The 11,808-nt window shown below is 46.3% G+C and overlaps 1 protein-coding gene across 1 annotated transcript in view; it reads right to left on the bottom strand.

Moving 5' to 3' along the window:
- Positions 1–11,808, bottom strand: part of SDK2 (sidekick cell adhesion molecule 2) — a 199,388-nt gene that overhangs the window by 79,442 nt on the left and 108,138 nt on the right. Inside the window, 4 exon segments of the mRNA XM_007959888.1 lie at positions 310–330; positions 1,898–2,045; positions 2,702–2,838; positions 3,139–3,315. Coding sequence (XP_007958079.1) covers positions 310–330; positions 1,898–2,045; positions 2,702–2,838; positions 3,139–3,315 — 483 coding nt within the window.

Here is an 11,808-nt window from a genome sequence, read left to right as displayed (position 1 = left end):
CCATGTGACAGAGTAGAACTGCCCCATAGGGTTTCCTGGGCTGTCATCTTAACAGAAGCAGAGAGCCAGGTCTTTCTCCCTCAGAGCTGTCAGGTGGGTTTGAACTGCCGACTTCTTACTTAGCAACTGAGCACTTAACCATTGCATCACCAGGCCTCCTTCAAATCAACAGTAACTTCTCAAATCTGGGAATTCCTGTGTACTAGTTGCTTTAAGTTTGGACAGTAAAGGATCAAACAACTCTGTCTGTTTCTTGGAGTGAAGGGATATGGGCCGTGGTAGCCCATTGGTCTAAGAAGTTGCTGTTAAGGCTGACGAGGCTGTGAGAGTCTGAGTCTGTGAGAAGGAAGGATATTAAACAAAGACAAATGCCCAGTTACCAGCTGGTAGCTTCCCTTACCTGCCGACTGACTGATCCCCAGGCTGAGTAGGAGTGGTGGGCTGGGCCAGGCACGGGGGTTAGGGGGTGAGAGCATGGGGCACCCACCCGCTGAATCCAAGCACTACAGCATTTCATTTCTCCACCGTTGCTGGGGACATAATGTTCTACTTAAGTGTATTTTTCACATAACTGACATATATCCATTAAAAAGAAAAGTTAATTATTTTTGACAGATGTCGTTTCCTTTTTGGTTATTTTCATGTCTTTGCTTTCTCACGGACAGCCTTCCAAACTGTATTGCACATGGCCCTGTCCTTCTAACGCCTAACGTAGGGGTGACTTAGCCTTGGGCTTGGCGACTCAGGGCCATCAGCATGAAGTGGCATTGGGAGGAGGACTCGGTGTTACAGTGACACACAGGGTCCTCTCCCCAACACCACGAAGCCTCTCTCTCAACTGTGATTTTGTAAATGCAGGAGGGCTGGGGTTCTGTCTGTTTTGTTTCTTGTACCCCTCCAGTGGTCCAAACAAGGCCCGGCACATAGTAGGTGTTCACTAAACAGTGAGCAAATTCTCTGTAACTACCATCCATGCAAGGCTGTCACCTGCCCTTTCTCCCTCCTGTTAGAGTGCCATGGCCCAGAGGCTGCCCCCTGGCCCAAACGAGGGAGACTGAATTTATGGGGATGGCAGCAAACCCCAGAACGACTGCTCTAAGCCAGGGGTCACCGTGTGAAAGCCAGAGGGCATCGTTTAAAGAGTAAAATTGAGAATCTGGCACGTGTTGCTGTGATTTCAACCCCTGGACATCTTCTTTCTCGCTGGAGGTGCCTGCTTGTTCTAAGAGGTTGAGGTGGCCAAAACTTGCCACCCTCATCAATAGGGTGTTACAATGTGACTTTTTAAAAGGGTTTATGTGCTGTTATTCAATTTCCATGGTTTTAAAAGAGTCTTGCTGAGTAGAGCCCCGTGGAGATCCTATATCCCTCTGGGACGTCACGTCCATTAACAAACAATTGATGATGGCCCGTGGGGATTCGGAGCCGAGGGAGAGATGTTTCTCAGTGCACAGCCCCAGTGTGGAGCCCACTCCGACTGGGGCGACCCCACCTGTGTGCCCTCCTAGAGCTGTGTTCCAGAGAGTTTTAGAAATACATCACCAGCCCTTCCTTCCAGGGAGTCTCTGCCTGGACTTGAACCACCAGCCTTTTAGTCAGCAGCCAAGCCCATTAACCTTTTGGGCTGCCCAGGGGTGGTTAAATTTAGTTAGTGCTCACGTCCTAGGCACTGCTCCCAATTTTACCAGGCTGACCTCAATGAATTCTCACAAGTCCGGGGGGAACTTGTTACCCCCATTTTATAGATGGGAAGACTGGAGCCTGGAGGGGCCAGAGGGAAGCTGAGTGGGCTGCACCCGGCACCACTCTGCCATACTGGTACTAGCGACAGTCAGCCTGCAGGCTCTCCCTCCGGTTGCAGCCACGAGGCCTGCCATAGAAGAGCTTCCCTCCTCACCTTTCTGTGTCCTTGCTGAACTGGCCTTTCCCCACGTCGTTGACGGCACAGAGTCGGAACTGGTAGGACCTCGCAGGAACTAAGCCCTTGACCATCACTGAGGTTGCCTCGGGGTCCACACTGGCCAGGAGCACAGTCCAGGGGGCATCTGCAGGGACAGAAGAGGGGGCGAGGGGCACTCAGCTTACCCCTGTTCCCAGCAGGGGTCCAGCCTCACTGGGCTAGTGGAGGAACACCTATCCCTATTTGGCGAAGCAGACGTCATTTTTCTCCATTGCCTTAGCCCGTGTGACTGGGGTAGGGGTTGGGGGGAGTTAGAGGGTGCTGGGGGCGCACAAGGGCTCAAGGGAATGGAGATGTGTCTGTCTGTTTTTTCTTCTCAAATCGGTGAGCTCTAGAGAAACCTTACTCAAGACACCATTCAAAATACCAAATACCCAAACCTGTTGCCTTGAAGTCAATTCTGACTTACGGCGACCCCACATTAGAGCAGGTTTGACTGCTGGTTTTACATCTCCCAGCCTGGGGACTTGGAGAATGCAATTAAAACAGCAGCCACTGTGTCTGAGGCCTGGCAGGGGCTGGGTCCTGTGTGAAACACCTCCCGTGTGTTGTCTTTTTCAAGCCTCACAATGGCCCGAGGTGGTAGACAGCATGGATCCATTTTCCAGATGAGAGAGTGGAGGCTCCCAGCACCACAGAACTAGGAGGGCCAGTTCTAGGACCCCCAGAGTCCTTGCTTTCATCCCGTGCTCCCCTAGCTCTGGCTGCGGTCAGGGGTGGGGGTGGGCAGGGCAGCCTTACTGTTCTCTGACATCTCCAGGATGTAGCGGATCAGAGGGCTGTTGCCGTCAAAGGGCTTGGCCCACGTCAGGTTGATGGCGCGCTTCTCCGCGGTGCTGAGAGTGGCCACCGGGTGCTCGGGGGCGTGAGGCAGTTGCCTGGGGGAGAGAGGTGTGGTGGTTGGTGGGTGGAGCTTGAGCATCCCTGGGACCTCGAGCCTTTGAGCCTTCTACCTGGACATTCTTCTCTGGCATTGGAGACCACCCATCAAGAACCATCCCTAGACTGCCCTGAGCTGAGGGAAGGCCTAGAAGGATGCTTGGGGTGTGTCCCAGCAGACTGTAGGCAGGTCCAGGTCACACCAGGTCGAGTGGTCTGTCAAATGGGTATTTGTTTACTCTGAACCTGCCTGCTGCTGCCTGTGCCCCCTTCCCTTGGGCCTGGGGGCCCACCCTCACCTGACACGCAGGTGGGCACTGCGTGAGTCATTGCCTCCGGCAGAGAGCACTCGGCAGGTGTACGTGCCGATGTCCCCCGACCACGTCTGCGAGATGTGCAGGGAGCCATTCTTGTCCAGGCGGATGCGAGGGTTGCTCTCCATGCCCAGGGTGGCCCCATCCTTCTCCCAGACGTACCTAAGGCCAAGAAGCACCAATAGGTAAGGTGAGGTGGGAGGTCCCTAGAGGGAAGGGACTAGCCCAAAGCCTGTTCTGAGCAGAGGGCTCCAAGTGGGCTGTAGTTTTGCTGTGCCAAGTCAGCCCCAACTCACGTAGACCTTGTGCACAATGGGATGAGACGCTGCCCGTCCTGCACCGTCCCATGATTAGTTGGGGATGGGACCACTCTGATCCTGGGGGTTTTCACGGGTTGATTTTTGGAAGTAAATCACCACGTCTTTCTTCCTAGTCTCTCTTAGTCTGGAAGCTCCACTGAAACCTGTTCAGCATCAGAGCAACATCCAAGCCTCCACTGACAGATGGGTGGTGGCTGCGTACAAGGTGCATGGGCTGGGAATTGAACCCAGGTCCACCACGGGAGCTCTGGTAGCATAGTGGCTAAGACACTTGCCTGCTAACCAGACGGCTGGCGGTTCAAACCCACCAGCCACTCCTCGGAAGGAAGGTTGGGCAATCCTACTTCCGTAGTGATAACTGCCTCGGAAACCCAAGGAGGGGTCGCTATGAGTCGGGGCCGACTCGACGGCACATAACAACAACAACAACAACTCCCACGTGGAAGGCAAGAATGCTAATGCTATCACTGAACCACCACTGTCCCCTCCAAGAGTGAGCGACTCCATTGCCATTAAATCGATTTCCCTCACACAGAGTGGGCTGCAACTCATAGCGACTCTACAGGGCACAGTTGAACTGTCCTACATGGTGTCCAAGGCTATAATCTTTATAGAAGTGGACTGCCACATCTTTCTCCAGTGGAGCGGCTGGTGGCTTTGAACTACCAACCTTTCAGTTAGCAGCTGAGAGCTTAACCACTGAGCCACCAGGTTGTTGTTGTTGTTGTTATGTGCCGTCGAGTCAGCCCCGACTCATAGCGACCCCTCCTTGGGTTTCCGAGGCAGTATCACTACGGAAGTAGGATTGCCCAACCTTCCTTCCGAGGAGTGGCTGGTGGGTTTGAACCACCAGCCGTCTGGTTAGCAGGCAAGTGTCTTAGCCACTATGCTACCAGAGCTCCTTCCAAAAGTAGGTGAGGAGGCAAGCTCTAAATGCTCAACCACCAGGAAGCTCCCAGCCTCCCTGCCTACAGCAGTTCCTCTGGGGCTTGTCTTACGCTGAGTAGGGAACTGGGGCTGGGAAGAACACTGCGGAAGCCTGAGCAGTTTACCACCAACCAGCTGTCAGCTCCTAACTCATGGTGACTCCGTCTGTGTCAGGGCAGAACTGTGCTCCATAGGGTTTTCAATGGCTGACTTTTCAGAAGCAGACTGCCAGGCCTTTCTCTGAGGTACCTCTGGATGGACTTGAACCACCCACCTCCTACTTAGGCTCTGAGAGTGTTGACTATTAGCCTGACTGTTTGCACCACCCAGGTATCACGACACATGTAGCTTGCAAGGCTGCCTTTGGTGCCTGTGGGGCAGGGTGCTGTGTCCATGAGGGTTACCACAGTGTATCACTGTTAGTCATTTACACGTTCAGTTCAGTCTAGGTCAAGGCCAGAAGCCACTGCAACATAGCAAGCACAAAAGAGCTGGCCAGAGGTATTCTCCCAAAGAGCTTCAAAGATTACAGCTGGAAGAAGAATGAAAGTTTCCGCAGGACTCCATTTGGGAATGAGTTTTATGAAGGGAATCATCAGATGGATGTGTCACCATGGCAAATTGACTTTGGTGTCCAAAAAATCACTTTAGCTCCGGTCAGTCAGTACAAAGGGAGCTCGAGAAACGACACACATGCGCACGCCTGACAATAAGAAATAGCTTTGCTGAAATTGTTCTGGAGGAAATGCAACCCTTAACACTGTCATCAAGGTGTGCAGAGTGCCAGCTCTGGGGAGGATGCCATGGGAGGTTGGGCAGGGCATGGGTGGTGGCCAGGATTCGCTGGCCTTGGGAATAACTTGAAAACCTGCTCACTTGCTGGGTTGGGAGTGGGTAGTGGGCTTGAGTCACAGAGTCATCAAACGATATGGGTCTAAAGAAAGTGGGCTTGCTAGAACGGAAAGTGGAGGTTCAGTGCTGGGATTTTCACCCTCTATGTGGGAAACCCAGGTTCAATTCCCAGATGAAGCCTCTCAGGTACAGTCATCACCCATCTGTCAGTGGAGGCTTGTTTGTTGCTAGGACATTGAACAGGTTTCAATAGAGCTTCCAGACTGAGACAGACTAGGAAGAAAGGGCTGGCAATCTATGTCTGAGAACCAGCCAATGAAAACACCGTGGATCACAACCATCCACTCCACAACCAATTGGAAGGATGTGCAGGACCGGGCAGAGTTTTGTTCCATTGGATATGGGGCTGTCATGAGGCAGGTGCCAACTCAGTGGTAGCAAACAGCAACAAGGGCTGCTGGGAAGAGTTAAGCCTGTAATTTTTTTGTAGCCTGTTTTTCTTCTTTAAAAGCAAAACCGGAAAAGTATAAAGTATAGATTAAAAAAAAAAGAAGAGGAAAAGGAAAAGAACACCTGAAAGTTATCCATTACTCTTGTTGTTGTTGTTGTTAGGTGCCATCGAGTCGGCTCTGACTCATAGCGACCCTATGCACAACAGAACGAAATACTGGCCGGTCCTCATGATCCTTGCTACCCTTGAGCCCATTGTGGCAGCTGCTGTATCAATCCATTTCATTGAGGGCCTTCCCCTTTTTCACTGACCCTCCACTTTACCAAGCATGACCATTCTCCAGGGAATGGTCTCTTCTGACAACATGACCAAAGTAGGTGAGATGAAGTCTGGTCATTCTGCTTCCAAGGAGCATTCTGGCTGCACTTCTTCCTGGACAGATTTGTTAGTTCTTCTGGTAGTCCATGGTACTTTCAGCATTCTTTGCCAACACCACAACTCAAAAGCATCAACTCTTTTTTGGTCTTCCTTATGAGTTGTCCAGCTTTCACATGTATATGAGGAAACTAAAAATACCATTGCTTAGGTTAGGTGTATTTTAGTCTTCAAAGAGACATCTTTGCTCTTCAGAACTTGAAAGAGGTCTTTTGCAGCAGGTTTGCCCAGTGCAGTATGTTGTCTGTCAGTTTCTCATTCTGTGGTGGCTTGTGTGTTGCTGTGAGGCTGGAGGCTATGCCACTGGTGTTTCAAATACCAGCAGGGTCACCCATGGTGGGCAGGTTTCATCAGAGCTTCCAGATTAAGACAAACTTGGAATCCATTACTCTTGGGTGCCATTATTGATATTTGATGGTACATCTTCCAGACTCTCCCCTGTTCCCCCCTTAGGTAGTATGGTCTGTGCTACATGGTAAGTGAGTTGTCGGGCCAGATGCTCTGGTCAATGTTGCCTCTGCCACTTATCAGCTGTGTGGTCCTGGGTCAAACTTACCTCTCTGCACCTGTTTTCTCATCAGCAATTGAGGAAAATATCACCAAACTTACAGGGTTGTTGTGAGACTTACACGAATCCATAAAAAATAGAGGAGTATCCAAAACATGGGAAGTGGTCAAGTTAGCCATTATTATATATTTTTACTTATACAGTATCTTTACCAAAATTCTATTTAGTTAGCTGTCTATCCATCCTGTTTTTTTAGCTGCTTTTTCTACATAACAAAATTTCATGAACTCTTTGTAATGGGACCTTTCCACTCCATGATTTTTATCGCCTGTGTGGTGTTTCCATAAGCTTGCTATATAATTTAACTGACCCAGTAACATTGGGTATTCAGTTTAGTTCCTTGTTTTCTGGTGTGATAGTTAATACTACATCCTTACACCAAAATGTTTACACACATTCTATATCTTTTCCTCAAGGAGAAATTCTCAGAAGTGAAATCACTGAGTTAATTTTTAAGGTTTTGACACATACTTCCATAGTGCCAAAAGAATCACCTTCATTGATCTGTTTATCTAGAAAAAAAATCATACTTTCTGGTGTTGGCATGAAGGACAGACTTTTATTTAAAAACAAATCTAGTTGCTTAAGAAACAATTTATGACAGGCAGATGTTATTTACCTCGAGATATGGCACTTTAGGATGTATACAACACCACCTGTAAAGTATTTGTGCTAAGATAATTGAAATTGAATCTAATCAGCAGTTAATTATATCCAATTAGAAATAAAGAGGATAGAAGAACAAGTTAACAACACCATGAGAAAGCATCCAGTCAAATCTAGAACGTGAGCTGTTCCACAGTAGGGGTCAGCAAACTGTGGCCCTCTAGCTATTTGTGTAAACAAAGTTTTACTGACACACAGCTGGTTATGACAAAGATCATGTGGCTCCCAAACCTGCACTATTTACTCTCTGGCCCTTTTATGTAAAAAGTTTCCTGACCTCTGTCTTATGGAAATAAATCAATTGTATGAGAACAAAATAAAACTAAATAGAAAAAGGAGAATTATTGTGCAATAAAAGAGACACATCAGCCAAACACAGGAGCTCTGGGAGTGTAGTACCTAGGGCACTTGACTGCTAAGCAGAAGGCTGGCAGTTCAAACCCACCAGGCACTCTGCAGAAGGAAGGCTGGGCAATCTACTTCCGTAGTGATACTGCCTCAGAAACCCAAGGAGGGGGTCACTATGAGTCGGGTCCCACTTGACAGCAAATAACAACAACAACATCAGCCAAACACAATGTGTGGATCTTCATTTAGATGCTGAATTCAACCAACCAAAAAAGATACTTTGGAGACAATCAAGGAAACTGAAACATATCCATATATATTCATAGCATTAAGAGAAATCACACTGTTAAGTGTGACAGTATCATGGTTGTGATTTTTTTTTTTTTTTTTTTAAGTCCTCAGTAAGAACTTCTCAGTCTTACTTAAGGTGAAATTGCACATCTGAGATTTGCTTTGAAAATATTCAGCAAAGAAAAAAAAAGTGGAACAGATGAAGCAAAGTAGGTAAATGTTGATGATTGTTGAAGTTGAGTGATGGGTACATGAGGGTTAATGATACAATTTACTTTACGTTTGTGTCTGTTTGGAAATTTCCATAATAAGTTAAAGGAAAAAAAGGAAAGAAAAGAAACACCCATGAGTTCATTAAACTCAGACAGAGTGGGTAGACATGTTCTGAAATCATCAGCAATTACATAACCGGCAGTTACACAATTTTGATGAGTGCTTCTCAGAGGTCCTCTCGGCTTCGCATCAGCTCAGATAGTCCTCAGGAAATCAAGGATGTGCAAAAATAATTAGTTACAAGGACATTGATGACAGTATTTCTGTAGATTAGCAAAAATTTAGAAACAATCTAAATATCCAGCAACAGGGATCTGACAACATAGATTATGTTACATCCTTACAATGGACCATAGAATAAATGAGTTTATACAAAAATATTCATTGACATGGAAATAGGTTCAAAACAGGTTCCTTTTTTTTAGGTTACTATTTCCCTTTGTCCTTCTCTCCTATCCTTTCCTGCCTTCTTAGCTTTATGCCTTGGCAAATGCTTTCCTTTGGATCTCGTATGGTTGATTGTTCTAAAGAACATGCACCTCCCAGGCAATACTGTTCACATTAGGGGCCTGTCTGTCCTTTGACTGAAAGTTGAGCCATAGGGGTTGAGTTCACTTCCTGCCTTGAAGGGTGTCTAGTGGCCATAGTCTTGGGGGTTCCACCAGTCTTCGTTAGACCACTTAGCCTGCTATTTTTTTTTTATGATTTTGAGTTTTGTTCCCCATTTTTTTCCTACTCTATTCAGGATCTCTGTGATCCCTTTCAGAGTGGTCAGCAGTGGTAGCTGGGCACCATCTAGTTCTTCTGGTCTCAGAGTCATGGAGGTTGAGGTTAAAATGGTCCGTCCATCATTTGGAGTAATTATTTGCTTGCTGCTTTGATTTTCTTTACTCTTCTTTGCTTGGGACAGGGAGAGACCAACGGTTGGACCTTAGGTGGCCACTCACAAGCTTTTAAGATCCCAGTTACTACTCACCAGAGTAGGAGGTAGAATTCTGTCTTTGTGGACTATGTTATGCCATTTGGCCTTAGTGCCCCCAAAACTACTGTCCTGAGCTTTCATTCCCAATGACTCTTTCTCTCAAGGTGTTTGGTTATGACTAAGAAGTCTTCCTAACTTTTCTCCCTGTATGCTCTACTACATTCATGGACATCTTTGCAGCACACGTACATACATGTGCAGAGACAAACCTATGTATATTCATGGGTATAGTCCCATTTGCCCTCCTAGCCCTGTTCAGCTTGCGTGTCTTTGTGTGTATCCACTTGTAGATTATTATTGTTACAGCTGTTGCAGGATTATGTCTGCAATAGTATTCACTTTTGCTCTCTTTGACTCTTGGGCTTCTCCTGTGTCCTCCACTGCCTCGATCTTTGTGTGCCCACCTCCCCCTTATCGTATGTTGCCTTTCCCTTCACCCAAGTTAATACGTGTCCACCCTCTAGTGAGAGATTTACTCCGCCCCCCCTCCTACCCCTGGTAACCTTCAAAGAATGATTCTATGTGTAAACCTTTTCTTGACTTTTTATTGTAATGGTCTCATGCAATATTTGTCCTTCTGTTATTGATTCATTTCACTTATACTTGGATCCACAATCAACACCCATGGAAGCAGCAGTCGAGAAATCAGATGTATTGCCTTGGGCTAATCTGCTGCAAAAGACTCATTAAAGAGTTAAGGAGCAAAGATACCACTTTGAAGACTAAGGTGCACCTAACTCAAGCCATGGTATTTTCAGTCTCCTCATATGCATGTGAAAGCTGGACAATGAATAAGGAAGACTGAAGAAGAGCTGATGCCTTTGAATTGTGGTGCGGACAAAGAGTGCTGAAAATATCACAGACTACCAGAAGAATGAACAAATTTGTCCTGGAGGAAGTGCAGCCGAAATGCTCCTTAGAGTTGAGAATGGCCACACTTTGTCTCACTTACTTTGGTCATGTAGTCAGAAGAGACCAGTCCCTGGAGAAGCATATTACACTTGGTAAAGCTTGAAAGAGAAAGACCCTCAATGAGATGGGACTGATACAGTGGCTGAGACGATGGGCTCAAGTATAGCAAGGAATGTGAGGATGGCGTCAGACTGGGCTGTGTTTCATTCTGTTGTATATAGGGTCTCTATGAGTCACAGCCACCTTGATGGCACTTAACTACAACAACAACAACAATTTACCTAGCATGATGTCCTCTGGGTTTATCCATGTTATGACATGTTTCACAGATTCATTGTTATTCTTCAATGTTGTGTAGTATTCCATTGTGTGTGTGTTCCATAGTTTACCCATTCATCCTTTGATGGGCACTTAGGTTGTCTCCACCTTTTTGCTATTGTGAATAATGCTGTGATGAAATATGAACATGGTGTGACTATATCTGTGTCACAGCTCTTATTTCTCTAGGATATATACCTAGTAGAGGGATTGTTGGATCATATAGTTTTTCTATTTACAGCTTTTTAAGGACCCATCTCCTTGGAAGGAAGACTGGGCAACCTACTTCCATAGTGATACTGCCTTGGAAACCCAAGGAGGGGTCACTATGAGTCAGATCTGACTCGAAGGCAGTGAGTTTGAGGTACTTCTCCCATGGTGGTTCTACCATTTTGCAGTCCCACTAGCAGTGCATGAGGGTTCTAGTCTCTCCGCATTCTTGCCAGCATTTGTTGTTTTCTTTATTTGAACTTTGCTATTAGTGCTGAGGTAAGATGATATCTTGTTTTGTCTCAATTTGCATCTCTCTAATGGCTAATGATTGTGAGCATTTCTTCACGGTTTGTTAGCCGCCTGAATGTCTTCTTTGGTGAAGTATCTGTTCATATCCTCTGCCCATTTTTCAATTGGATTGTTCGTCTTTTTTTCTTTTTTTTGAGGTGTTGAAGTTTTCTATAAATTTTAGAGATTAATCCCTTGTCTGATATATCGCTGACAAATTCTTCAGCCCCAGCCTGTGTGTTCTCTTTTTACTCTTTTGGCAAAGTATTTTGATGCACATAAATGTTTATTTTTTAGGACATTCCAGTCATCTAGTTTGTCTTCTGCTGTTTCTGTTATGTTTGATAGTGTTTTTATGCCATGTATTAGGGCCCCTAAGTTTGTCCCTAGTTTTTCTTTGATGGACTTTATGGTTTTAGGTTTTACATTTAGATCTTTGATCCATTTTGAGTTAGTTTTTGTATATGGTGTGAGGTATGGGTCCTGTTTCATTTTTCTGCAAATGGATATCCAGCTCTGTCAGCACATTTGTTAAAGAGACTATCTCTTATCCTCTGTCAAAGATCAGCTATCCATAGGTGAATGGATTTACTTCTGGGTTCTCAGTTCTGTTCCATTGGTCTATGTGTCTATTGTTGTACCAATACTAGGCTGTTTGACTACTGTGATGTATAGTAGATTTTGAGATCAGGGAGTGTGAGTCCTCCTACTTTGCTCTTCTTTAGTAGTGCTTTACTTATCCAGGGTCTCTTTCCTTTGCATATCAAGTTGGTGGTTAGTTTTCCACCTCTTGTGATGGAATCCAGATTGG

Source organism: Orycteropus afer, unplaced genomic scaffold (genome assembly GCF_000298275.1).
Source record: "Orycteropus afer afer isolate SDZICR_OR568_19922 unplaced genomic scaffold, OryAfe1.0 scaffold00018, whole genome shotgun sequence".
Taxonomy (NCBI): domain Eukaryota; kingdom Metazoa; phylum Chordata; class Mammalia; order Tubulidentata; family Orycteropodidae; genus Orycteropus; species Orycteropus afer.
The sequence above is the reverse complement of the archived record's forward strand: the minus strand, read 5'-3'. Positions and strand labels throughout refer to the sequence as shown.